The 27,704-nt window shown below is 43.9% G+C and overlaps 1 protein-coding gene across 1 annotated transcript; it reads left to right on the top strand.

Annotated features, from left to right (window-relative positions):
- Positions 1-27,704, top strand: LOC134625627 (myosin-11-like). Its single transcript, XM_063470877.1, has 43 exons — positions 1-55; positions 2,095-2,383; positions 3,032-3,202; positions 4,724-4,880; positions 7,385-7,412; positions 8,447-8,546; positions 9,109-9,135; positions 9,275-9,367; positions 9,457-9,520; positions 9,600-9,698; positions 10,750-10,893; positions 11,233-11,328; positions 11,424-11,542; positions 11,629-11,781; positions 12,916-13,089; positions 13,691-13,864; positions 14,200-14,314; positions 14,401-14,594; positions 14,684-14,805; positions 15,954-16,023; positions 16,131-16,291; positions 16,789-16,897; positions 17,040-17,171; positions 17,255-17,461; positions 17,905-18,042; positions 18,135-18,258; positions 18,665-18,836; positions 19,275-19,487; positions 19,975-20,119; positions 20,284-20,490; positions 21,413-21,517; positions 21,601-21,753; positions 21,870-22,118; positions 22,296-22,508; positions 22,598-22,810; positions 23,280-23,441; positions 23,665-23,793; positions 24,150-24,238; positions 24,588-24,711; positions 24,855-25,063; positions 25,156-25,264; positions 25,342-25,514; positions 27,214-27,704. The coding sequence occupies exons 2-43, from the start codon at positions 2,228-2,230 to the stop codon at positions 27,446-27,448; spliced, it is 6,027 nt and encodes a 2,008-aa protein (XP_063326947.1). The 5' UTR covers positions 1-55; positions 2,095-2,227; the 3' UTR covers positions 27,449-27,704.

Below are 27,704 nucleotides of genomic sequence, written 5' to 3'. Positions count from 1 at the left end.
CTCATTTCCCTGGAGCTCAGCCTGCATCCTGCACTGAGGACTGAAGCCCTGAACGGTGAGTACGGCGCTTTAATTTTACTCCCACAGTTTTGATGCCAACCTACAGCTGCTGCCTTGCTCAGTGAGTTACAGCCTGTGTGGATGCATCTAAACGTAGATGAATCTCCAACAGGTGGCTATTTTTGTGTCAAGACAAAAACTCATAAAACTGGGGAGAAATGTTCTATTTTATGAGGTGTAATTAGGAACTAATGGCCTTCTGCATTACCCTGAATCTGTTATTCATCATTAACAATAATTCCAGGATGACCTATTCTCAGTTTAAACTGTGAAAAGTGTCAGAAATGATGCAGGATGCTGATTTCACCTGCTCTGCATAGCCCGTGTGCCAGTAGCCACACATGGATGCTCCCCCTGACATGTCACCATTTTGGTGTAAACGGTAAGCTTGGCTGGACACATGAGCTGCACCTTATAAGGTAGTATGCCTGCTAAGTCCCTAGCATCCCTCTTTGGGCTACCAAGCTACCAGGAGCAAAGGGTTAGCCAAACATGGGCATTCCAGCATGGCAGCTCACTTGTTTGATACTCGGGGTTATCTGTGTGCTGCTTTTCATGTTTTATTGCCTGCTGTTCAATGGGAGGTCAAAGCAGCCTTGTGACCTGCACGCAGAGGCACAGACAAGGATAAGTGAGTAAGTAGCTGTATGCAAACTTTAGGGAAATATGGCATTTATTTATCAGATGTAATCTGTGAGACAGTTCACTGAAAGTGGATGTAAATGAGCTGTGAGATGCAAAGGCAGCAGTTGGAGGCACAGAAGGAGGAAGCGAGAGGCAGAAAAATGAGCTAATGAGTCAGTTTTATTGATGCTGGCGTGTCTTCATCACTTCTTAGCCTTTATGTGCTGCACAGGTCCCTGAAAGGTTTCAGAAGTCTGTGAGAAAGATGCTTTTATTTGTCCTCCTGTGCTTGATGTTGTGTGAGACTGTGCTACAAAATAGTTTGGTCTTTAAATCAAGTTGTGCTGAAGGTGTAGGCGTAGTTTTTTCCTTCAGAAAACTGAACAAGTTATGTATTTGTCCTGTTCAGTAAAGACATGAAATAGTTATTAAGTACAAAAAAACCCAAAAACACATCAACAGTGGTCCGTATGAAAAAAAATACCTCCAACAAGGTCTTTTTCTTTAAAAATTGGTCTTTTTTACTCCCAAAATATAAAATATGAATCCATAAAATCAGTGAATCTTGTGTTGGAAACATAATTATCTGCAACGCACACACTGCTGAGAGTCCTGGTGCTGGCAGGTGGAAAACTATGGAGTAACCAGGAGATGGATTTTAAAAAAAAAAGTTTGAAACTCATTTTTCTTCATAGATCACCAGTTCCTGGCGCTTTATGCTGTGACTCTGGGCTGTTAGTGGGATTCACTGGGCTCAACAACAACACCATATTAGCCTCTATATGCAAAATAATTCACTCTAATTACAGTTTTATAAGATTCCACACAAGCCTGTATATGACAGCTACTCATCATCTGATGTAATAAAACCAAGAGCATCCTGATATAAAAACAAAAATAATGAGCTCAGGGGGTGTGTAGGAAGTTTCAGGGAAATAAAATAAATGTTGTAATTTACATGTACTAAACTGTCTAACCTTCTGGGATGAAACTGGATGCCGATAAAAGCTTTAGAGTGCCGTAACACTGACTTTGGCCTCGATTGAAGACAATCTCAGTTATGGGTGAATGGATACACAGAACTCTACTGAAACTGTTTTCAGCATCAGCTTTTCCTTTTTTTTTTTCTGTTATGCGTTAGATAGCTTGTTAGCATGCAGGTGAGCACAGGTACAATCCTGTAAGCGAAGTGCAGGATGGAATAAAATTTGCAAAAGGCCAATGATATGAAGCATGAGCTGTAAGGTAAGTACCATGTAATATTACAGCGAAAACTCCAGCAATTAGATCAACCCCTTATGAGCAGCACTTGGCAACTGCGGGAAAGAAGAACTCCTTTTTAATAGGAAGACACTTCGAGAAGAAGAAAAAAAGTGTCTTTTTTAATTCACATTTTTGATTTGTCAGCAGGTCAGAGGTCAAATCAACTCACATATCAGAGGCTGAGCTGGTCCCGATCGACGATTCAAACGTCAGCGTCACTGCCTCTGAACCACCAGCGTTAGACTCCGATCCCGCCGCTGCTGACCCGCAGGTCAACAACATGGCCGACACCGACGACAAGTACCTCTTCCTGGAAAACGACTTCCGCAACAGCGGCGTGGCCCAGGCCGACTGGGCGGCTAAAAAGATGGTGTGGGTGCCATCAGAACGGGAGGGCTTCGAGCCGGCGAGCATCAAGGAGGAGAAGGGTGACCAGGTATGCATGGAAACAAGAATGATTCACAGGAGCCATCAGGAAACAAAAATATGATGTTGATTAAGTCAGAAACAGCATGAAAAGAAGGAGCTGAGGCAGAGTGGGGTTGCAAAGCAGCTTGCAGACAAACATTTACACCAACTGTTTGTCTTTGTTACTTTGTTACTTTATAAAGAGAGTAACAGTGATTCTGGTCTTTTAACAGAATTTTACCCCTTAAACTCTTTAATTAAATTTAATCTGGCACTTCAGTCCAGGACCACTTTCAGCAAACTGAGTAAACACAAGAACAAATGGAAAAGCTTCCATATTTTCCAGAATACTCTATGGGAATTGTTTTGTTATAGACGAACATGAGACACAGCGGTTACAGACATTTCTTCCTCGCGTGTAAAACTTCAGAAATTACTTTTTAAAGATTAAAAAATAAACTTGACATAAATTAAATGTAGAATTTCAACATTTTTAATTTTCTTGGGAGATTTTCTTCTCTTCATTGTCTTTTTTAGTTTTCTCTCACGGGGTTCTGGATGGTAAACCTGTTTCCTCTGAATGACACAGATGTCCAGGACACCAACACGTTTGTTTGGTTTGTCAGGCGGTGTGATATTTGAATTTTTGTGCTGAATACCTGCCGCTCCTCTGCAGGTGCTGGTGGAGCTCTCCAACGGTCAGAAGGTGACGGTGAACAAAGACGACATCCAGAAGATGAACCCGCCCAAATTCAGCAAGGTGGAGGACATGGCCGCCCTCACCTTCCTCAACGAAGCCTCCGTCCTGCACAACCTGCGCGAGAGATACTTCTCCAGCCTGATCTATGTGAGAAAAACACTCAATGATCACCTGGCGCCTGATTTATCTGGTGCTCAAGTCAAACTTACACCCATGATTTTAAGTCTCTTAGTTAAAAACTGTATTTAAATTACATTAAAAAGGAAGTTTGTTCTATAAAAAACACACAGGTCTGTGTTTATAGAATTAAAGTGAAAACTCTGCTCCCATATGTTGAAGACAAATTGAAAGAATCAGGTGTTTATCTCCACATCCATTTAAAACGAACTCTCTGAGCAATAAAAAAAATACTAGTAACCTGAATGTGCTGTAAGGTTTTACGTAAAGAAAACTGCAGTAAAGACAAAGTCAGCAGGAGACGGGAGAGCTGAGGGCCCCTTATAAACTCAGAGGCTGAAGAGACTTAACGTCCAGGTGGAAAGTCCTCGTTTAAGGACCGATGTACTGGAAAGATCAGCAGCTTATGTTTGTATTATTTTAGTCAGTCTTTCAAAGACTAATAAGGTGCTGCATGTAAAAATTTAAATCCGAGCTCATGCATCTCATACAGACCGCCATGCAGATCCCAGAGAGTTAGGAGGTCCAGTTCCTCCAGTCCTTATATGAGCAGAGGATTTCAGAGCAGCTATTGTTTAACCTAAAGTTGGATTATTAAGAGAACGAGCTGCAGGGCCTGTGCAGTTTGAATTAATGCAGTAATGTGAAGTTTTCTCTATAATGTTGTGGTTAGAAAGGAAGCGTGTGAAGGGTGACGTACATCTGTGATTAGGTTTAAAAATATTCAGAAGCAAAATAATCTTGTTTTAATCATTAAAGCCATCAGATTAGACAAAACAGGGCATTGATTTACACAGATTACATTCATTCTTACCATGTATCAGTATAATTAATCTGATCATTTAACTCTAAGGCTGCTTCATTAATTTGTCTATAATTGCTGTAAAACAAACTGAATGAAACTTTATTGTTATAAAAGACGAAGCAGCAACAAGTAGCAGTTAGGAAACAGTTTATAATGAAAATTAATTTATAGTCTTGACTTTTAAACATGTGAACGAGGTGGAAGTTCTTATATTCACCGGTTAATAAAGCACATGAACCTGCTCGTGCATGAAAAGAGCGAGGCGCCATTTCAACAGGTCACACTGTTTTGATCTTGAATGCACCCCCGTCGAGGTGTGGCCAGTCCCTTAAGAAGGTGGGAGGAGTCAAACAATCAGACAGGAGCTGAAAGAAGGAAGCAGAACACACCTGAAACTGAGCCACAGCTGAAACAACACTTTTACTTTGGAAGTGTGATCTGTCAAACACGATGACTCCCATTATTAGGAGCACACACCTGTTCATGAGCTATTACAGGAGTACTAAAATCTGCATGTACAGCATAAGATAACCTTCCTTATTCCTGCTGTGCATGAGTAATCAGATATCAAAGCACCAGTTTACTGGGCGATGTCTTAACATTTTAAAAACTCGAGTAGAAAACAGACGTCAGAATGAGCTGGCAGCTCCGACGTGGTGATAAAGTGATGTTTCTTCCCTCCACAGACGTACTCGGGCCTCTTCTGTGTGGTGGTGAACCCCTACAAGATGCTGCCCATCTACTCTGAGAAGATCATCGAGATGTACAAGGGCAAGAAACGCCACGAGGTTCCACCGCACATCTACTCCATCACGGACAACGCCTACAGGAACATGATGCAGGGTAACTGTCTGCATGCACAGAAAACAGATCACATGGTAAAACGCACACGACTGTTGTTCTTATCAAGAGTCCAAGAAAAGCAGCTACACACTTTGTGTTTGATACAGAAAGTATTTAAATACTTTTTTATCTCAAACCAACAAACATGTCCATCAGCATCACTGGAAATATCAAAGATGTTCCCAGATGACTGTAAATCAAAGAATTTAGTCAAGTTTATATGTACAGACGGATCAAAGTTAGACCATCGAGAAGCAAACGACAGGTGGGAAATGCACTCGGGTAAATAAATGACAATATTTCACATCGTAGAAAACTTTTTTTAACCAAAATTACCTTTAAAATTTGTAAATAAGATGCTGAATTATGAATATTTCAATATTTTAGCACATAAGTGACCAGTTTTATAGTAAATATAAAGATACAGATCTCTATAGAGGCTCTGTGACGATAACAAAAAAAAATTTTATCCATCCAACTGTTCTTCACCTGTCCCAACAACCGTTAACCTGAGCCACTTCAAACCTGGAAGGTGTTTCACTGCTGGTGACCTGAACAGGTGCACCAGTGAGTCCAAAGCACATATTTTGAGCCAAGTCCAGGTGTGCCACGGGACTTTAGGAGGCATGGAAACTGTAAGCAAAGAGAGAGATGAGGGTGAAAGTAAAGCTGAGGATACATCTTCTTGCCTTCACCTGTGAGCAGGACCTCTGTGTAGTGACTAAAAGAATGAGATCACAGATATAAGATGTAAGCAGCGCTTGCAAAGGAATCAGATGAGGTGGTTTGGGCATGTGACCAGCAGAGTGTGAGGAAGTTGGGGACCTGCAGATAATGTATGGATGGCACTCCCCCTGTTTACCTGTGCATCGCACTGATAAACGGTGTGTTATAGAGCTCTGTCCATGCGCTCTCATATGATATATTACTTGATAAGATTTCTTGAAATTTTTTACAAGGTCAACTTTGACCTTGGGAGCTAACAGTGAAAGTCAAGGTCAAATGCTTAGCCACACTAGGTACTCATGTCCCCCAAGCTCCAGTATATTGTTGTAAAGTTGGAAGATGTGAAATAATTACTGATTTTTCACATTTGGTGTGACTTTGACCAGATTTTCACCTAAATTAAATCCACTCAAGCTGTTATTGGTCTCTACCATCACATAGAATATGACAGCTACATCTAGACTGCTAACAAACAGACAAATGGAGCGGTTACATACTCCCTCCCTTTGGGGAGAAACAATGTGTCTGTTTTCCCACCTTCTTTGAACCTACCGTTCCCGTACAGTTTACAGCATCTATAAAGGCACAAAACCTTCATGTGCAAAGAACTTTTCACTTTCTTTGCGTTTTCACTCCTGTGTAGAAGCGTTACCCTCTGAATAAGGACTGTCGTAAAATTTCCACACTTTCAACCCTCCAGTGTGGGTTGGATTGGACCCTGTGGTTCTGCATGTTTGGCACCCCCAGTCTGAAGCGCTGGGAGTCAGCAGCACTGAGAAAGCCCACCTGCCTTCACCTGCCTTCACCTGGACTGGGGAAGTCAGAGGAGCTGGATCATGCTAACATGCTTTCTTTGAAACACTTGTCAGATTCAGAAGCGTGCTGGTTGAGCCTGTGGGCCTCTCTGTGTCCAGAGACGTGACTTTTGATTGGGTGTAAATGTGAGAGTGTGTGGTTGGTTTCACATCTGGGATGTACAACACCTTTTACCCTGTGGCACCTGGGATAGGCACCATCCCGCCCCCATGACCCCAAGTTGGATAAGCGGATAAGTCCTGCTCATCCACTTCTGCATCATCAGCCAACACACAAACTGACTTTTAAATCGCAGCACGCTGGTAGCTTGCTTTTAAACCACAAGGTCGGACGTTTGACTCCCGGGCAGACCTCTCACTGGATTTTGCATGGCCACCCTTTTCTCTAATGACATACTCTCTCCACTAAATGATGCATTTATCATGTGTTTTATGACTTTTGATGTAAGAGTGTTCAAGTTTTCAAGACACGTGAGGCTGGTGTGTATCAGATGAATACACAAAGACTCATCCTGTCCCCTCAGATCGACCATCACTATCCCCAGATGCCCCCATCTCCCCACAAATATGAAAACACATTAAGTCCCATAAGTCCTGCTGCTTCTGACGCTGCTGTACAAAACATGAAGCAGCCACAAACAGTCACATCACAGCTCTTTCTAAGAGGTGAGCGATGGCGGCGAGCAACCTCGACTGAAGCCTCGGAGCGTGCCGTCTGGCCTCCGTTTGGTCCGCCGGTGACCTCAGAGCAGCTCCATACTTTCCACTGAGCTCCAGGATGGCCATACATGGAGCAGTGAGACGAGATTACAGCGACGGAGTCCTGCATCCACCTGCTATTTTTAGAGGATATGAGTGATGGAGGCTAATCTCCCAGTGAGCGAGATCTCTTTCGCTCTCGTGTCCGAGTGTTTGGAGTTTGACGAGTTCAGTGTCACATTATGTCTCTCTCTCTCTCCACAGACCGCGAGGATCAGTCTATTCTCTGCACGTGAGTCAAAACAGACAGCACTTGACCTTTTTCCATCACAGACACATACCACCAGTTTGTTACCCAAACCTTTAACTGGACCAGTTTACCTCATTTCCAGCTCCATCTATTTAGACCAGAGCAGCTTTGCATGACTCAGAGTTCAAAATAAGCTTAATTATTCTTACACTGGGCCTCAGTGATGCTGTCAGAACTGATCTTCTGTCTGAAACAAGCTGTTTAAGCTTCTTATCTTTTCTCCTGATTGGCTGCCCCTTGCAAACAAAGTTTAAACGGCGGGTGGGCGGGGCTTCTGTGCCAGAGATGGCTGTTTTAGGGATGTCATAAAGGTCCACTTTACACTAAGAAAAACAAATCAAACGGCTTTGTCCCGTTTAATGTTCTCACTATTTTCTTGTTTACCATTTAAATTTTGGGGGCCCATAAAACATTATCAGAATAGGAGTTTCAAAATGTCATTTATTTACACAAAAGACAAAGAAAACAACAGGTATTTACATCTGAGAGGGTGGTTCTGCTCAAAAATGGGAGCACTCCTGTCGGGCTTAAAGTCTGTGACTCTCCACCAATTGCTCTTAGAACTGAAGAAGCTTCTCGGACGAAAGGTGAAACATCTTCAAGTAACCTAAAGACATCCAGATGCTTTTCTTTCCAAGCTCCTTAGACTACGATAACTGGATATCTAAGAACCTTCACAGACATAAAAATGAGAACTTTTATTTTACGATCCCTGCTATTAATCTACTTAGTTTCATTTACTCCAAAAAATGTGTCCACTTTGGTGCCTTTTAATAGAGAAGCACTTTTTTATTTTAAATGTAAATGATAACACGACTGATGGGGATATTCATCATAAATCTTTTATAATCTTTAATTGATTATCGCTGGTGTTCAAATATTGTGTTACTTAATCCAAGTTTATCATTTTAAAAGAGCTGCAGCTGAAAACTCTTTAAAGACGCGTTACAGCTGACTAGCACTAAAACTAGCAGCTGGGTGTTAGGAGGTTAATCAGTCTCTGCTGTGTCACCCAGAGGTGAGTCTGGAGCCGGGAAGACAGAAAACACCAAGAAGGTGATTCAGTACCTCGCCGTCATCGCCTCCTCACACAAGGGCAAGAACCCCATCAACCCTGTGAGTACCAGCACCTCAAGCTTTCTGACTCTTTTAAAGAAAATAAAGCCCAAAGCAGCCAAATAATCAGACAAAAGCTAAAAGTTTTATAAGGTTTCAGGATCCAGACTGAAAGTTCAGACATTATGAAATCAGAATGAGCTTTAAGTTTGAAAAAACTGTGCTATAAAATATTAAAGTGAAAACTCTGCTGTGTACGACAGGATTCAGTCGCTGGCGCTGTGACCAAGGTGAGGACACTGCTGTTTGCTGCTGGGGGCGGGGCTTTTAATTCTTTATCTTTGATGATTTAAAAGGAAAATCAAAGAAAAGTCTCCATGTTTCTCACGATCCTCCATAACTAACCTGAACGTTACATCTGCTCTTCGCTCCGCTGCATTTAATCCAGTCACGAACCATCTTTGGTTTGTTTAGTCAGGATTTATCAGTGCTTGACCTCTGACCCCTGCTGCTCCGCTGCTGCGTTTCAGCCCAATTTTGGGGAAAATACAAATATTTTTCGAGTATATTTGTAGAAAGCGGCGAACTCTTATGATTTCTAACCGGCGTGTTGTTCTTGCAGCAGCAGCAGGCAGGATCTTTGGCCTACGTGAGTATAAAATCTCATAAAGACTTGTTTTTACTTCAGTATTAATGTAACAGAAAAGCTTTGTGAGCCTTACATCATGGTCTCTGTTCTGTTTAAAAGCAGGGATGTTTTTAGCTGTTTAACCTCATTTTTGCTGCAGGGGGAGCTGGAAAAGCAGCTGCTGCAGGCGAACCCAATCCTGGAGGCCTTTGGAAACGCCAAAACCATCAAGAACGACAACTCCTCACGATTTGTAAGAACTTCATTCAGTCTGTCAACACAGAGATGGAAAAAATACCTGTGATATAAAGTTAAAGCTGCTGTCGTCCTCTCTGCTCGCAGGGAAAGTTCATCAAACTCAACTTTGATGTGACCGGCTACATCGTCGGGGCGAATATCGACACCTGTATCCTACTTTGAGTTAAATTTTTCCTTTTTTAATGTAAGCATTAAATAAGTGGGTCATTCTTCTTAATCCTGGTCAGACCTGCTGGAGAAGTCTCGCTGTATTCGACAGGCACGCACCGAGAGAGCCTTTCACATCTTCTACTACATGGTGGCTGGAGCCAAAGACAAGATGAGAGGTGAGCAGCTCAAACCACAGAAAAAAATCCTTCATTTAAAGGGACAAGCTGACATTTTTAAACCATCCTGGGGTCAGATGGGAGCTGTCATAACATAGTAATAACTATAATTTATTGGTAAATATGAATTTTAAGCTCATCATGCTGCAAAACAGATGCTGCTGATCAGAGCCGAAACAGACTGAGAAAGTCATAACAGATGTTTTTGTTAAATTGCAAGTCATGTCTCAGTCAAATCAGACTGTATATAAATGATGGCCACCGCGACCTCATCCATCAGCTTTTGGTGTTTTGAAGGGTGAAGTTCGGTGCTGCTTTTCAGGAGCTACAAGCAGCAAGAGTGCAGAGTAGATCTACAGACTGTATGATTCAGATACCTGATCATCTCTGAAAGACTGTGAAAACATCCTATTATGTTTCAAGTTTACTATGCAACGACTGAGACAGAGTTCGTATGAACATAAATGAATCTGTGTAGGTGTGTTCACAACCATTTACTAACCAAGTTAGCTGTTAGTCAAATGTTGTTGTAATCAAAAAGAAAGATGCCTTCATTCATTTCCTTCAGTCAATAATATCATCAGCAATCAAATGTTGTAGCTGGACCATCTTTGTCCACTCTGCAGTTTTTACCCATCATAGCATGACGACAGGCAGCTGTGATGTCACAGTTTTAACCATGTTTGGACCCTGTGTCAGCACAGTTGGCCATTAAAGCAGCCACACCCCAAACTTTAGGCCTCAGTAAAATCCAGATGGATAAGTTATTTAAAAATATATACTCCTGGAGATGTTATAAAAGAGGAAACTATCCATAGAGGCCAAAACTGTTTTTATATTAGGATGTAAACGTGTTTATTTCTGCTGTAAAGATGAACATTTTAACATGGAACAGCAGTTTTTGCTTCATTTTCAGCCCTATTGATGTCAGCGTGGATATGAAATTATGTGAATGATGCTGGAAACCAGTTGCTTCCTCTGTAGCGACTGCACGGATTAAACTGGAAGCGAGTCTCAGTCAGCGTAACGTCGTCTCTCTCTCTGTTTGTAGAGGAGCTGCTGCTGGAGGACTTCAGCAGCTATCGTTTCCTGATAGAGGGTCACGTGGAGATCCCCGGGCAGGAGGACAACGAGATGTTTGATGAAACTCTGGAGGCCATGGACATCATGGGTTTCACTGAGGAGGAGCGATTAGGTACAGAGACCACGTAATGACAAGATTCCCAACGATTTATGCAAGACTTCCTATTCAAGCCTACAAAATAAAAGGACTGAAATTATACTTTAGGATATTTTTAAATGAGGAAAAGTTGGGGTTTGGGGGTATTTTTTATAAGAAAGTAGACAGAAATCACCTCCAAATTTAATTCTGAGGTGTTAGGGCAACCCAGGTTCATGCTTCTGACGCCCCTTTTTAGTTAAAGAAGTACCCTACTCATCAAAGAATAAGTGGAACATAAGAAGATATATTTGATCTGAATCAGTTTGATCTTTGATCTTCATATGCTCCTGCTCTTCCTTTTCCTGTCTGCAGGCATGTTGAAGGTGGTGTCCAGTGTGCTCCAGCTGGGTAACATCAAGTTTGAGAAGGAGAGGAACAACGAGCAGGCGACGATGCCCGACAACACCGGTAACTTTAAAAAATAAAAATAAAAAAAGCACCATCACCAGTTCTGTAAATGAGCATCTTCACCTCTCTGACCTCCTCTCTGCCTCAACTCACAGCTGCGCAGAAGGTGTGTCACCTGCAGGGCATCAACGTGACTGACTTCACCCGCGCCATCCTCACGCCCAGGATTAAAGTGGGCAGGGAGGTGGTGCAGAAGGCTCAGACCAAGCAGCAGGTACCCGAGAAGCAAACCAAACCTCGTTAATTAAACACAGAAGACGGCAGCCTTCAATCTCCTGTCCTTTCAATCTCCCTTCCTAGGCTGATTTCGCGATCGAGGCTCTGGCTAAAGCCATGTACGAGCGTCTGTTTCGCTGGATCCTCGCCAGAGTCAACAAGACTCTGGACAAGAGTAAGAGGCAGGCGTCATCCTTCCTCGGCATCCTGGACATCGCCGGCTTTGAGATTTTTGAGGTAACTGATTCCTAAAAACTAACTTTTAGTGTGTGTCATAGGAATGACATGAAACATTTCACTGTTTCATGTCATTCCTATGAGTCAGTGGAACTAATCATTCAAGAAGAACAACCAGATTTGCAGTTGCAGAAAAGTGGACCGGCTCTTTATCCTGTTGAGGATATTTGAGGGTATGTGGGAAAAGGCATTCAAGTGCATCCCTCAAGGTCCAATGCCGAGAGTAATGTAAGCTGGAAGTCACTGTTTCATTTAGCTGGTCTTCAGTCAACTGAGAAGTGGTGGAAATGAGAATTAAGACCTCTATCTGTCTGTGGGTCTTAGCCAGATAAGGGTGGAGAGCCCACTCCTGGTGGAGGACTAAGGAGAAACAATGAGATTTTCGTTCTGTGGAACGCCGGTCCAGCTCTTTATCTTCTCGAGGAAATTCAGTCGTGTTTTCTAGACTTGGAGAAGTCCCGTGTCCCCTTGGGCTGTTCTATGGGCATTTTAGTGTGTGCAAATCCATAATGAGGAATGAGTCTGACTGTGGCAATAAGTCATTCCTGGTTGGTGTTGGACTTCACCAGGGCCCCACCCTGTCACGTGTCCTCTTCATAATGAAAGACGAAGAGAAGAGGGTTGGTTGGTCTCTGGTTCTTCTGGCTTCAAGATCCAGGCAGCCTCCTTTGTAGTGGCCAAAATGAGATATAGCATTTCTATCGCTGGTTCTTAACTGGAAAATGTTGGATTGACCACACTGGTTGAGAATGAGCTTCAGAGTCTTGGGGTCTTTTTTCCCCAGTTACCTGGATTTTTGTGCAGACTCACTGGTCTGTTCTAGAAAATCGAGGGCTGAGGGTGACATGTTTTTCTGATAGAACTTTCTGGAGTCGACAGGGCGTTTGCAAAAAAAAAAAAGAATCATTGTGTCATCATCATCATTCTCGAAAATCATCCTCCGTATTGAAAGAAGACAGTTGAGATGGTTCAGGCATCTGACATTATGCCTGTTTACTTGGGACTGCCCCCAGAAGCACCTGAGGGAGTCTCTCCTTAGACTGAAGCCCTTGTGACCTGGATAAGTTGGGAAAATGGATGTATGAAAGTTTAATTGTGTTTCTGTGTTTTTAATCATGAATTTCGATCCCACAGGACAACTCATTCGAGCAGCTCTGCATCAACTACACCAACGAACGTTTGCAGCAGCTCTTCAACCACACCATGTTCATCCTGGAGCAGGAGGAGTACAAGAGGGAGGGCATCGAGTGGAACTTCATCGACTTCGGCCTCGACCTGCAGCCCTGCATCGAGCTCATCGAGAGGCCGGTCAGACAGCTACACACACAAGCAACTTAACATGTATAACAATAAAGCCTACGCCGGTGTTGCACAACTGATAAATACAAAAGAAGAAAATATGGCATCTAAGTTAACGAAGGATGAAAGATAACTCAAAGTTTGCCTTTATTTTATGAACAGGACAAAAGCAATTTGATAAATTAAGATAACATTCACGGTCTTTAACAAATGAAGAGTGAGCAAAGAGATCTTTCTGTAAGATTGTTAACAGATCAATTTAAAGAAGGTTTAAATTTAATCAGATTATCTAATCAAGACTATTCTGGACAGATAAAACAGTGAAATGATAAGAGAAGATTTGGACCAAGAAAGTATGTGTTTTAAATGCCCTTAAATATTTTTCCATCATGTTATTCCCAAAGATCCAACAATAATAATTTTAGGTTAATTTTTCGAGGTCTTTGAGGAAGGGACTGCATTCTCTTTGCTCCTATCAGGACTGCTATAAAGGATGTTTGCCTGTATAGGAATGACTTTTAAACATCCCTGTACTCAACACTGATCAAAAAGTAACTGTTTGTAAAAATATTCTCTTAAACTGAGCCTTGGATCCGACACTCTCTTCCAGAACAACCCTCCGGGTATCCTGGCCCTGCTGGACGAGGAGTGCTGGTTCCCCAAAGCCACTGATATTTCTTTCGTGGACAAGCTGCTGAACACCCACACTGGTCACGTTAAATTCTCCAAACCCAAACAGCACAAAGACAAACTGATGTTCACTGTACTGCACTACGCTGGAAAGGTGAGGACAGCTTCCCGAGACGGACAGTCATCTGTAAAACTTTGCATTTGTGAAAAATATTTAAACACTTAAGAAAAAATGACTCACAGTGAAACAGAGTGGGTCTGTTTGGAGGCTCTGTTGCTCTTTTGTCTGTAGATGACTATGATATGATTTTAATTTCTCTCATGCAATTTTTCTGCAAACAACAACCAATTCAATGGCCTAGATCCAGGGAAGTACTGTGTATATTTGTAAGGTGTATGATAAATGCTGAGTGGAAACCGATGGAGTCTATCATTTTGGGCGCGGTGATTTAAATATTTTGAGACTTCTTTTAAAAATTATGACTCCAGGTTGACTATAATGCCGCCAACTGGTTGACAAAGAACATGGACCCTCTGAATGACAACGTAACAGCTCTGCTCAACAACTCCTCCAGCGCCTTCATTCAGGATCTGTGGAAAGACGGTGAGTCGTCATCACAGTAGAGCAATAACATAAAGCAGGGTATTAAAAGTTGTCATAAATCTTTCCTGTTTTATTCTCCATGTCAGTGGATCGAGTTGTAGGTCTGGAGACCATGACCAAGATGTCTGAGAGCTCAGTGCCCAGTTCCACCAAATCCAAGAAGGGCATGTTTCGCACAGTGGGTCAGCTGTACAAAGAGTCTTTGGGCAAACTGATGACCACGTTACACAACACCCAGCCCAACTTCGTCCGCTGCATCATTCCAAACCACGAGAAGCGGGTAGGTTATTATAGCTAACTCTAACCCCGAGATAAAAGACAGAGTCTGTTAATTCATTGAGGAGTTGTTGGCTTTTTGCTGTGGTGCAGGCTGGAAAGATGGATTCCAACCTGGTGCTGGAGCAGCTGAGGTGTAACGGAGTGTTGGAGGGGATTCGAATCTGCAGGCAGGGATTTCCAAACCGGATTGTGTTCCAGGAGTTCAGGCAGAGGTGAGGGAGTTGTCTGTGATCATTTATACTGATAACAGTATCATAGTTCCTTTATAATAATACTAAGTTTGAATGCTAACGACTTTAAAGATTTTTGCTTCCACTGTATGCAGATGATGTTCAATTCTGTATCTCACTTGAGACTAAAACATTGTTTCTTCAAAATGTTTTTATTTCTGTAAAAGTTTGATGGGAGATGCTACCAACTGTAATTTTTAACTTTGAGCCTTAAGTGTCATATAAATTCTTTTGTTTGTTCCTTTTTTGCGTTACTGATTAACTTCCCCTAAGTAGTAAAAAGGTGTGAATAAATCAGTGTAAGCTGTTTGGTCTCAACGCCCCATGAATGTCTACTTAATGATATCTTTGGGAATCTACACACAGAAGAAGTCAATTATGTGCAGCTCTAAATGTATTTGTAGTTTCAGGTCAGGCACATGCATAAGTCCACTGTTACTGTATGTCATGTTAGTGTGTTACATCAAATGAAACACATTTGTGATGCTAAAATAACTTAAAAATACTTCTCAGCTGTGGAATATTATTAGCTGCTGTGTAAAGTTGACATGTCAAAAGTCAGCATAAGAATTCCTGCATAAAAAAGCTACTCATGTAGCTGCAGTGAAATCTACCTGTATGTACCTGTGGCTATTACTAAATATTCAAATAAGTCCATGGACATCTGGACATCTGCCCACAGTCTGAGGCCCTCTGATCAGGTTCTGTTGGTTGTTCCTCACTCTAGACTGAAGGCGGATGCTTCTTTCTCTTTTAGAAAAGTTCCTTCAGATCAAAAATTGAATGAGTTTAAAACACAAGATTTTTTTCCATTTCTTTATCTTATTTTGTTTTTCTTCATTTGCTAGCTTATTGGTATATTTTGCAATTACATGAAGGTGATCTGCATCTAAACTAAATTTTAATGGGTTTGCCCCTTACCCACGAGAATGGAAATTAATAATAATTGGTACGGGAATAAAGTTTCAAGCAGATTGTGTTTGAGATTAGAGTGAATTGGGACCTTATATCTTCCAATTTAGAATATTCTTTGACCGCTTTACAATTATACTTCGATCGATAACCCATTTAAGGAACGAGTACTTTATGTAGTAGTATGTTTGGTCTCACAGGTAATGTGCTGTTTGCAGGTATGAGATCCTGGCTGCCAGCGCCATCCCTAAAGGCTTCATGGATGGAAAACAGGCCTGCAGTTTAATGGTGAGCTCGATGTAGTAAAAAGTTTAATGCTTACAAATTTATGCTATTTGAATATTAATTTACTGTGAAAAGGAAGAAGCAGGGTTCATTCCTCTCCTCGTCTCCAGGTAAAGCACCTGGATCTGGACCCTAACTTGTATCGTATCGGTCAAAGCAAAATGTTCTTCAGGACGGGAGTTTTGGCTCAGCTGGAAGAGGAGCGAGACATCAAACTGACTGTCGTCATCATCGCCTTCCAGGCGCAAGCAAGAGGCTTCCTGGGCCGCAAGTAGGTGGAGCATTAAGACCCAGAAGTCATTTCCTCTACTTTTCGTTGCCTTTTTGGGGCCCATGATAGACGCAGTCATCAGGAAGTAACAGAGAAGTCCTGTTGGAAGCTTCAAGTTTGATGTTTTGCCACAATCTTTGTTTGGTTTAAACAACAGAAGGCTCCATGCCCTAAAGCATGACCAGTTTTATAATTTATTTGACTCTAAATGGGACCAGAATTTTTTTAAGAAACCTTATGTCATATTAAAGAAGACTCTAAACTAGTGATTAAGATCATAAACTCATCAGGAAAATGTTTTTCAAAGTCATAAATCCAGTGAGCAGTAGGGTCATTATCCCACAGACTTCTATTCAGTTGACTTTGAAAGGCAATGCCCCCTGCTGGCCATTCGAAAGAATACTTGTGTAGGCTGCTTCCACTTTGTCTTCTGTCATGCATCATTTCTTTACAGTCTGTGATCTCTGCAGGTCTGATTCTTCTTCATGTGTTTTCAGGGCTTTCAGCAAACGTCAGCAGCAGCTCACCGCCATGAAGGTCATCCAGAGGAACTGCGCCTGCTACCTCAAGCTCAAGAACTGGCAGTGGTGGAGGCTTTTCACTAAGGTCAAACACACACACACAGATTCAAACAGTCACGTTCTCTTCCACCATCCAACCAGAGGCCATATTTGTTCTTAAATGTCTCTCAAATACATTTTTATTTAGGTCAGATGAACAAACTTTGCTTCATCTGTCTGTGGTTCAGGTCAAGCCGCTGCTGCAGGTGACCAGACAAGAGGAGGAGATGGGTCAGAAAGAGGAGGAGCTGAAGGCCGCCAAAGAGGTGGCGGCCAAAACTGAGGCTGAACTGAAGGACATTACCCAGAAGCACACCCAGGTGACACAAACTCGGGTTTTAATCTGGGTTTTATCTGAGCGTGAAGTCATTTTGAGTAAATGTTCTCGCTGTGGTGTTTATAGCTGATGGAGGAGCGGGCGCAGCTGGAGTTGAAGCTTCAGGCGGAGACGGAGCTGTGCGCTGAGGCAGAGGAGATAAGGGTGCGACTGGAGGCCAAGAAGCAGGAGCTGGAGGAGGTGCTGCACGAGATGGAGGCCCGGCTGGAGGAAGAGGAGGACCGCAGTAACGCCCTGCAGCAGGAGAAGAAGGAGATGGAGCAGCAGCTACAGGTTTGTCTCGTTATCATTACAAAAACAAGACCTGCAACGCTTTTTTGTATCGCCAATGTAAGGCACAGACACGTATGGTTAATTTATCTTGTTGTTAATTAAAATACTATCTTTCATTATAACATGCTTACAAACAACAAGGTGAGGGTCAATCCTCCTCCTGTGGTTCAGGAGGTTTAGGAGGAGATGGGGTATGTACAGGCATGTATATATAATACACTATGGTCATTATAATAAGATTATTATTACCCAAACATACATCATTAATGCTGCAGTGAGTGTAAATCATATAAGATTGAACAGAAGTCCAGCAAATAAGAAGAGATTACAGGTATAAACTTACTCAATAATGAATAATAACTCTGGTCTTACACTGAAAGCTTGTCCTCCTACTGCATCCTTATATTTTCTATCCGTTAACTTTGCGTCGTCTTTTCCTGCAGCTGATGGAGGCCCACATAGCACAGGAAGAAGACGCCAAGCAGAAGCTGCAGCTGGAGAAAGCGGCTGTGGAGGGAAAGGTGAAGAAGCTGGAGGAGGACATTCTGCTGATGGAGGACCAGAACAACAAGCTGCAGAAGGTATGAAGAGGCAGCTTCACGCTCTGCTCTCAGAGAGCGCTTCGTTCATCGTAAACGCTGCACTGCACACGCTCACATGCGTCTGTTTTTAGGAGCGAAAGCTGCTGGAGGAGAGGATGGCTGACATGAGCTCCAACCTGGCCGAGGAGGAGGAGAAGTCTAAGAATCTAACCAAACTCAAGGCCAAGCACGAGTCCATGATCTCTGACCTCGAAGGTCAGTCAGCACTTTGTCTTTGTTTGCTTGGCTCATGAGCTGAATACAAATCTGTGGTGCATGTTCCGTTTACAGCACAGTGCAGACATTGCAGCAATCACATGTTGGACCGAGGAAATGTTTCAAGCTTTAAACCTGGGGGAAGATTTCAGCTGTTACAGTAAATTACAACTCACAATGTGAAGTTGGAGTGAGTTAAAGGAGTTATTTCAGGAGTTATAACTGACCTTACAGTCAGTATAGAGAGCAAATGTCTCTTTATTGCATTATATCATATTTCATCTCAAGATTAAAATAATATGACACACCCTAATATCAAGTATTTCATTCTGCTGCTTTAGTATGGAGTAACATTTTCTAACTCGAGTCTGCAACATCTAAAGAAATTTGGTTTTTTTGTGTCCAGTGCGTCTGAAGAAGGAAGAGAAGAGTCGCCAAGATGTGGAAAAGGCGAAGAGGAAGGTGGAGGCGGAGCTTGCTGAACTGCACGAGCAGCACGCCGACCTGCAGGCGCAGTTAGCTGAGCTGCGGGCCCAGCTCGCTGCCAAGGAGGAGGAGCTGCAGGCCACACAGGAGCGGTGAGAAGGACTAACATGAACAGACGATGCATTATGAAACTCAATGACATGCTGAAGATGTACTGACAGGTCGAAGCTTGAAGCGAGGCCATCAAACATGGCTTGATATGATCCAGGAGGGAACCAGTGCTTTATGAACTTTATGAATGTAGCTGTTTAGAGAACTTAATCGTACCAGGTCAGATGATCTAAAGGGCAAGTGTTTGTGTTTTATTAGCATAAACATGAAAAGAGACATCATGAATTATGTGGCCAAGCACATATAAAGGAAATCAAATGGGTCCCAAAAATGATCCCTGTGGCACACCACACCCAAGAGATGCAGATACAGAGTTGTTTAAATTCTCTCCTATTTGAACAGTGTGAATGAAACCATATAAAAACTGTAACATATCTCCAACCTTCATGATTTCCTTTCCAACAATTTTGTGTCCACAGCCTGGAGGAGGAGAGCAGTCAGCGTGGGGCGGCGGTGAAACGCATTCGGGAGCTGGAGGCTTTGCTCTCAGAGCTGCAGGAAGACTTGGAGGCTGAAAGGGCGGCGAGAGGGAAGGCTGAGGCAGCACGACGGGACCTCGGGGAGGAGCTTAATGCTCTACGTACCGAGCTGGAGGACAGTCTGGACACGACTGCTGCCCAGCAGGAATTACGGTCTGTATCGTCCATATACATATACATCCTCAAAATGAACCACATAATTTGATGAGCAAGCTCATTTTTCCGTTATTCATATTCTGTAGGACAAAATTAATGAATCACAAATTGAATGTTTTTCATTTAATTTTACTTTTAGCATGAGACTAGCCCTAATCTGTGTCTGCGAAAATATATATACAGCAATTCTTCATCCCTGGAATTAGATAATCCAAAGAAAGATACCCCAAAAGATGAGAAAAGAAATTGGTCCGGAGTTTAAAAAAAACACAATGCTTAAATTTTTTCCAGTTACATAAGAATGAGCTTCAGAGCAGGTGTTTCTGCACAGGTATCCGTTAAACATCCATAACAGTTAATGGGACACAAATCTGAAACGTTGCAGTAAATAACAGCATCATCTGCATAGAAGAGCAGCTTTGTAAGTTGTTTTAATCAGGCCTCTGCACGATCTTACCGGATGTTTTGTGTTTATGGTTGGCAGGGCGAAACGTGAGCAGGAAGTGGCCATGTTGAAGAGAGCCATGGAGGAAGAGGGGCGGAGCCATGAGGCCCAAATCCAGGAACTGAGACAGAAACACAGTCAGGCTGTGGAGGAGCTGAATGAGCAGCTGGAGCAGGCCAAGCGGGTCAGTTCACCAAAATCAGACACTTTCATTCATCCGAGGTGCAGGTGTACTTGTGTTTAATATTAGGTACATATAACCAATGGACTGGTACGTCCTTATAAGAACAGTGAGGTGAGACAGAGATGGATATTTTCACTCATTCAGCATCTATTCCTTCTATCCAGGTAAGAGCTGGTCTTGAGAAAGCCAAGCAAGGTCTGGAGAAGGAGTCGGCAGACCTGAGTGCTGACCTGCGTTCCCTCACCAGCGCCAAACAGGACGTTGAGCACAAAAAGAAGAAGTTGGAGGGTCAGTTGAATGATCTAAATTCTCGCTTCAATGAGAGCGAGCGGCAGAAGAACGAGCTGTCAGAGCGAGTCTCAAAGATGACGGTGAGCCATACAAACAATGACAGAAGTGAGTCAGATAGGTAGATATCAGTGGGCTATTTATAATAACAAGTTGGCTTTTTTCTACTCTTTTCCATCTTCATATTTTAATTCTGAGATTTCTCCAAATTAGCTTTGAATGACTGAGAGTACTAGTCCCTGAGTCTGTCCTCTGAAACAAGCTCGTCACCTTCCTTTAAAGGCCACTGGCCTCTGATTAGCTCCCAGTTTGCTTTACTTACACAAGCAGTCAATAAATGGGAAGCTCCGCCTCCTATGAGGAGTGACTTTGGGTGTTTCTTATGACCATATAAGGAAATCAGTGGCAAACTGAAATAAAAGTAGAAAAACTGCCTGAAACATAATTCAAATATTTACCTAAATCATAATAGTTCCTCTTTAAATGAGATTAAGTAACTAATTGGAAATGTTTTAGATCCTAATTATAGATAAATGAGAAACTAGTACATCTAAAATGCACAATCAACAAATATTGATTTCCAAACTGGTTATTAAAGCAAAGATGAAGCATTGTCAACAAACATATTTAGAAGTCAAAGAATATTTTGAGGTAGAAATAAATTATAATCTGAGTTACCAACATGTCTCTGGGTTTAAAGGAGATAAAGGATAAACGCTCATCAGGAGGACAGTACTGTGAACAGAGTTTTAAATATCCAGGTTTTGTTTGTGTTAGCTGCTTCAACAAGACCTAAACTCCAATCAGAGATAAAGAGGTTGGCAGCAGTAGCTGTAAGCGTTCTCAGTTAACTTTAAACTTTCTGCTTCTTCTACTTAAAGAGAACAAATGGATTGGCACCTTCATGAAAAGTCACACTCAGATTTAAAGAGACACGTATTTGTTGCAATCTGCGCTTGACTATAGCCTTTGTGTTTACAGTTCTCGTCTCTTCTTCTCTGTTAGTTGGAGCTGGACAGCATGACGGGTCTGCTGAACGAGGCCGAGGGAAAGAACATCAAGCTGGGTAAAGACGTCTCCAGCCTGTCCTCTCAGCTGCACGACGCACAGGTGAGGAGCACCGTGACTGCTAAATGCTGTGATGCATGAAGCCAGGTTTCTAAACAGCGTCCTCCTCCCCCCAACTCTTTCAGGAGCTGCTGTCAGAGGAGACGCGTCAGAAGCTGAATCTGTCTGGGCGTCTGCGTCAGATGGAGGACGACAGGAACAGCCTCATGGAGCAGCTGGAGGAGGAGACTGAGGTCAAACGGGCCGTGGAGAGGCAGGTGTCCAGCCTCAACATGCAGGTCAGCTCTGCTCCGGGTCTCCGAAGCAATCATTTCAAAGGCCAACTGGGATTTTTCCTAATGTTTAAGTTCATCCTCTCTCACACTGAAGTTCTCATTCTTCTGACTTTTCTCAGCTGTCCGACTACAAGAAGAAGCTGGACGAGATGTCGGGGACGGTGGAGCTGCTGGAGGAAGGGAAGAAGCGTCTGCAGCGTGAGCTGGAGGCGACCAACACAGAGTACGAGGAGAAGGCCTCCGCTTACGACAAGCTGGAGAAGAGCCGGAGCCGGCTGCAGCAGGAGCTGGAGGACGTCCTCATGGACCTGGACAGCCAGCGGCAGCTCGTCTCCAACCTGGAGAAGAAGCAGAAGAAGTTCGATCAGGTCTGGCAGCTCCACAATGACTGCTTCAGTTACCTACCCACTGATCTCAGTTTTTCAGATTTTCCAGTTTTGTTTCCACACATATTAAAGACGGGCTTTTAGAGAGATTTTGTCCCTCTCAGTGCTTTTTTGAGCCTGCAATGATCTGTGATCTCTAATGTCCTCCATGTCCATCAGATGCTGGCCGAGGAGCGCACTGTGTCCTGTAAGTATGCGGAGGAGCGGGATCGAGCGGAGGCAGAGGTGCGGGACAAGGAGACAAAGGTGCTGGCTCTTACCCGAGGGCTGGAAGAAAGCCACGAGGCTCTGGAGGAGGCGGAGAAGATGGTGAAGGCGCTCCGAGCTGAGATGGAAGATCTCATCAGCTCCAAGGACGACGTGGGAAAGAATGTAAAACACTGAACCTGAACACAAGCGACTCCTATTATCCGTGGTCAGTATTTCTGATGAAGGTGGATGTGTTTCTGGTTATATTTCAGGTGCATGACCTGGAGAAGGCGAAGCGCGGCCTGGAGGCCATCGTGGAGGAGATGAGGACGCAGATGGAGGAGCTGGAGGACGAGCTGCAGGTGGCCGAGGACGCCAAGCTGCGTCTGGAGGTTAACAGTCAGGCTCTGAAAGCTCAGCATGAGAGGGAGCTGCAGGGCCGTGACGAGCTGGGAGAGGAGAAGAGGAAGCAGCTCCTGAAACAGGTCGGGAAACCTCACCACCGCTGGTTTTTACTTCATCTCATTTTGTGAACACTCGCACCTCGTCACACTTCGGTTTTAGAATTTATCATCATAATTTAGGTCCTTTAAGATTGGAATTAAGAAAAAGAGTTGAGAAGGAGAAGAAGTTTGAATTCTCTGAACTGGCTTCCTCCTTAAACTCGATGATGTTTCTCCACTTTGAGGTCTTCCTGCTTTTTGCTTTAGTGGTGCACAGTTCTCTCTCCTGAATACTGTGAGGTTAATCTGTTTCCTTATCTGGAGAAATAGACCTGGTGGGATGGAGACTGCAGGTAGTGGTTTAGAAAGATTCTGATTCGCTATCATTGATGTAACAGTAAGAACAAAACTGGCCAGTGCACTTACTGAGAACATTTCTAAGCACGTGTCAGGAAAAAATCCCCAGCGCGAGTTTTCAGACAGCTAATGTTTTCCTCTTGGCGTCCGTCAGGTCCGAGAGCTGGAGTCAGAGCTGGAGGAGGAGAGGAAGCAGCGGAGTCAGGCTTCAGCCGGGAAGAAGAAGCTGGAGGGGGAGCTGAAGGACATGGAGGATCAGCTGGAGGCCACCAGCAGGGGGCGTGACGAGGCGCTCAAACAGCTCCGCAAAATCCAGGTCAGCAAACTCTTTTATTGACTTCTTATTTCTCTGAACTCGGCGTTTCTGAAGCTGAGTTGGATATCGAATCATCAGCTAAAGGAATAATTAAAAAGTCCTAAACATAACCACGTTTGATGTATTTTCACATTTTGCCTGAGCAGGTTTGGGTAACTATAAGAGCTGAAGTATTTAGAAACCAGTTCAAAACCCCACATGAGCCTCCTTGCTCTCCTCGCAGGGCCAGATGAAGGATCTCCAGAGGGAGCTGGAGGACTCCCGTGCAGCCCAGAAGGAGGTCCTTGCCTCAGCCAGAGAGTCTGAGCGCAGGTCCAAGGCCATGGAGGCCGACATCATGCATCTGAATGAGGTAAGGCCGTAGGAGCTGCCTGCTCTAAACGTTGAATTTTTAGTCTTTAGTTTGTATGAAATCACAGAGAGGTGGATCGACCCAATATGGCCACCTGAGGAGGGGCAGTCAGAAGAAATTTGGTTTAAAGGGCGTGCCTGGAGAGCTAAAGCTGATTTTATATAGCAAGTTCAATCAGTCAAACACAGATACTCATTATGGTTATGCGATTAATCACACCAGTCCACAGAATCAGTTGCTTCCAAGTGTTTTTTAGCACTTTTTGGAATGATAAAGCTTTCAGGCTTCACCAGCATTACACTGGTTGTCCTCTGGAAATCGTTCTGTTTCTTACACTGCTGTCTCCATCTGTCCAGGCGCTGGCAGCTGCTGACAGAGCTCGTAAGCAGGCGGAGACGGAGAGAGACGAGCTGTCCGAGGAACTGGCCAGTAACTCATCTGGAAAGTAGGTGTCTTATATTATTGTTGCATTTAAAATGAGGAGCATGAGTCTCATCAAGCTTCAACTTCACTTCCTGGAATTTTAGTCTTTACTCTGGGACGGGAAAAACCAAGAGATCAATATATTCACTGGAATTTGTCATCTAGGGATCATTAATATCCACTAAAGGTCGTCCCAGCTGGCTGTCATTGAGATTTTAAGATTAAATGAAAACATTTTTCTTCTGATTGTAAATGAATTAATCATGAATCGGCAAGTATGATCATGGCTTTTAGATTTAGTTAAATATCTGAGTAGTTTATCTCTAGTCTTCTGATGGCGAAATCAAACTGACTTGAATGTCCTCGCTCAGGTCACTGCTGTCCGATGAAAAACGTCGTCTGGAGACGAAGATCAGCCAGTTGGAGGAGGAGCTGGAGGAGGAGCAGGCCAACATGGAGGGCCTCAACGACCGGCTGAGGAAGAGCCAGCAGCTGGTAGGTTCATGATAGTCTCTAATCTCTCATTTCATTACAGCACATTTTAGAACAGCAGCTTCAGGCCTGACAAATGAAGCTGATGCTCAAGTTCAGTTCCTCTAACGGCCACTGGAGGCTCACTGAAACTGATTTTCCTACAGGTGGATCAGCTCGGAGCAGAGCTGGCCACGGAGAGGTCTTCTGCTCAGAGCAGAGAGGGATCCAGGCAGCAGCTGGAGAGGCAGAACCGAGAGCTGAAGGCCAAGCTGCAGGAGCTGGAGGACCAGGGCCGCTCCAAACTCAAGTCCTCCATCACTGCTCTGGAGGCCAAACTCCGAGAGGCCGAGGAGCAGCTGGAGGTGGAGAGCAGGTGAGGGTGCACGGTGGGAAGAGGAGTGTCGATCCCAAACTCAACATGTGACGAGCACTAAGGAGATGATTTTGTGCCACTTTGTTGTGCAGAGAGCGGCAGGCCAACGCTAAGAATCTGCGCCAGAAAGAGAAGAAACTGAAAGATTTAACGATCCAGATGGAGGACGAGAGGAAGCAGGCGCAGCAGTACAAAGATCAGGTGACGCAAGGATGAATGACAGTTTAGAGTTTTGGTCATTTACAAACTGTAAATAAAACCGTGTCTGCCCCCTGCAGGTGGAGAAGAGCAACGTGCGGGTGAAGCAGCTGAAGCATCAGCTGGAGGAAGCGGAGGAGGAGGCGCAGCGCGTGGCTGCAGCCCGCAGGAAGCTGCAGAGGGAGCTGGAAGAGGCGACAGAGTCCAACGACACCCTGAACAGAGAGGTGGCTTCGCTCAGGAGCAAACTCAGGTAACGGAGGTCTCGCCGAGCACAGAGACATTCGATAAATACGTCACACCCACCGCGAAGCAAAACTAGAACAATGTGAGCAAAGTTCACCTCAGCGCCTTTTCTGCTCTGAAGTTTGAAACAAGATAAATGAAAACTGTTTCCTCTCGTATCTGCTGTTCCACAGTGGGCGGGCATAATAAGCATTGCCGCAATTTCTTATCGTGTGATGAGTACACACCAATCAGGCGTGACATCATAAACACATGTTTGATATTGTGTTGGTCCCCTTTTCCTGCCAAAACAGCCCTGAGGCTGTGCTGTGGTAGCTGCACCAACACCACAGTTCTGTAAGCTCTGAGGCGGGGCCTTCATGGAGCAGACGTCTTTGTCCAGCACATCCCACAAACCCTCGATTGGACTGAGATCTGGGGAATTCGATGGCCAGGTCAACACTCAAACCATTCCTGAACCATTTCTGCAGCTTTAGCCTGCTGAAAGAGACCACAGCCATCAGGGAGTATCGTTTACATGGTCTGCAACGATGCTTCAGTAGGTGTACGCGTAACATCCACGCGGATGGTAGGGCTCCATGTTCTGGTCTGCAGCTCTGTAAAAAGGACAAAATGTTCACCTGCTCTCTGATATATCCCGCCCACTAACAGCTGGCGCCATGAAGAGAGAATCAGTTACTCCTCTCACCTGTGTGTGGTCATAACGTTATGCCTGATCAGTGTATGAACAGTAATCCCTCAGTTACTGTTTTGTCCTCTATTGAATCTGAATGACATCACAGAGAGAGGATCTCGCTAATATAGTCACACGGCACAGAAGCCCCGCCTACCTTCTGGTTAAACCTCGTCTTTAAGATAGACAGCCAATCAGAAGAAAGGTGGAGGAGCAAAAAGAACTTGTTTAACCTCCTGAGAGTCCGTAACGGACAAATTTGGACGCATTAGGCTACTCTAGCAGAAAAACTACCTGTCTAGGTGTAGTCATTAAAATCTTCCTGTTTAAGTGGAGATGCCAAAAGTTACTTGACCAAATTAAATGCTGGAAACTAGTTGGTTAGATTTGGTAAGTTAATAACTCTGCTTTAAAACACTGATCGAGTCACCACAGCAGCTACGCCAACTAGTTTTTTCACTGGATGCCCCAAACAGATGTGTCTCCTCCGGGTGTTAAGGTGGCGATCTTTGATCAATCCTGCGCTCTGACAGGCTGGAAGCATCGGCTCCCTCTCAGTAACCAATCAGAGCTCAGCTTTAACAGGACACTTCCCTCATAAATGAGCCTCAGTGACAGTATCCACAAATCAAAGTGTTTTGTTGTTGAAGTAATCTATCGAAACTCGATTCTCTGTAATGAAACGCTCTCGTGTTTGTAGCGGCTGAGCGTCGAAGACGAGCTCACTTGTGATTTTAAATTTCCTTTTCCTCCTTTCATGTCTCGCTGCTCTTGTTTCACGCTCGTCTTCAGGCGCCTCTGATCTGCAAACTCAAAGCCTTCTGGGAATGTTCTCCTCTTCCTCAGCGGGCTTTTTTTTTTTTTTTTAAATCTCATCTTCCTCACTGCTCTGCCTCCAGTTTACGCCTGCTTCAGGATTTCAGGCCCTACCTCTTAATTATTTTGCTTTGCAGAAAGCCCTTTTCCTCTTCCTCTGCCGTCTTTCCTCTCTTTCTGACCCTCCTCTTCCTCCCGATGTGTCGGGTGTTCCCAGGCGTGGCGGCAGCGGTGCTGGCGGGGAGGTGTTGTACAGCAGCTCCACTCCTCGCAGCAGTGGTGGCGGCAGCATGAGGAGTTTTGGGCTTGGAGGGAGCATCAACCGGAGGAGCAACATCAAAGAGAACTCGGTGGAGCTGCATGAGGAAGAGCCTCCCTCACCTTCCTCACCCGCCCGCACCCCACCTCTGGAGCCCCGTGCCGAGGTCTACACCTGCTCCCCCAACGAGTAGACGACCAGGAGCGGATAAAGAAGTGTTTTAGGAAACAACCAAGCTTAGAGTCACAGGAGGAGCTGGATATTTAATCAATACTATGGATTTATGTTTGAAGCAAATAGTTTTGTTTTTAAGTTATTCCAAACACACTGAGGGACAAACTGTGGACCAAATTTATCCCCAACAAAACAAGAAAACAATGATGTCATTTAATAGCCTGAAGCTACAATTTAATGTCCCAAATATTAGAAATATTAGTGCAAGTATTTAA

The sequence above is a fragment of the Pelmatolapia mariae genome, linkage group LG4 (assembly GCF_036321145.2).
Source record: "Pelmatolapia mariae isolate MD_Pm_ZW linkage group LG4, Pm_UMD_F_2, whole genome shotgun sequence".
Classification (NCBI taxonomy): Eukaryota; Metazoa; Chordata; class Actinopteri; order Cichliformes; family Cichlidae; genus Pelmatolapia; species Pelmatolapia mariae.
Note: the sequence above shows the minus strand (reverse complement) of the source record. Positions and strands in the feature narration are given on the sequence as shown.

What these genes read in the sequence shown, in the direction of transcription:
- LOC134625627 (XM_063470877.1), top strand. Translation starts at nt 2,228, where the DNA reads ATGGCCGACACCGACGACAAGTACCTCTTCCTGGAAAACGACTTCCGC. An exon ending in TCAGGATCTGTGGAAAGACG is followed by an intron (nt 14,315 to 14,400) that starts GTGAGTCGTCAT and finishes TCTCCATGTCAG; the next exon opens with TGGATCGAGTTGTAGGTCTG. An exon ending in AACAGGCCTGCAGTTTAATG is followed by an intron (nt 16,024 to 16,130) that starts GTGAGCTCGATG and finishes CCTCGTCTCCAG; the next exon opens with GTAAAGCACCTGGATCTGGA.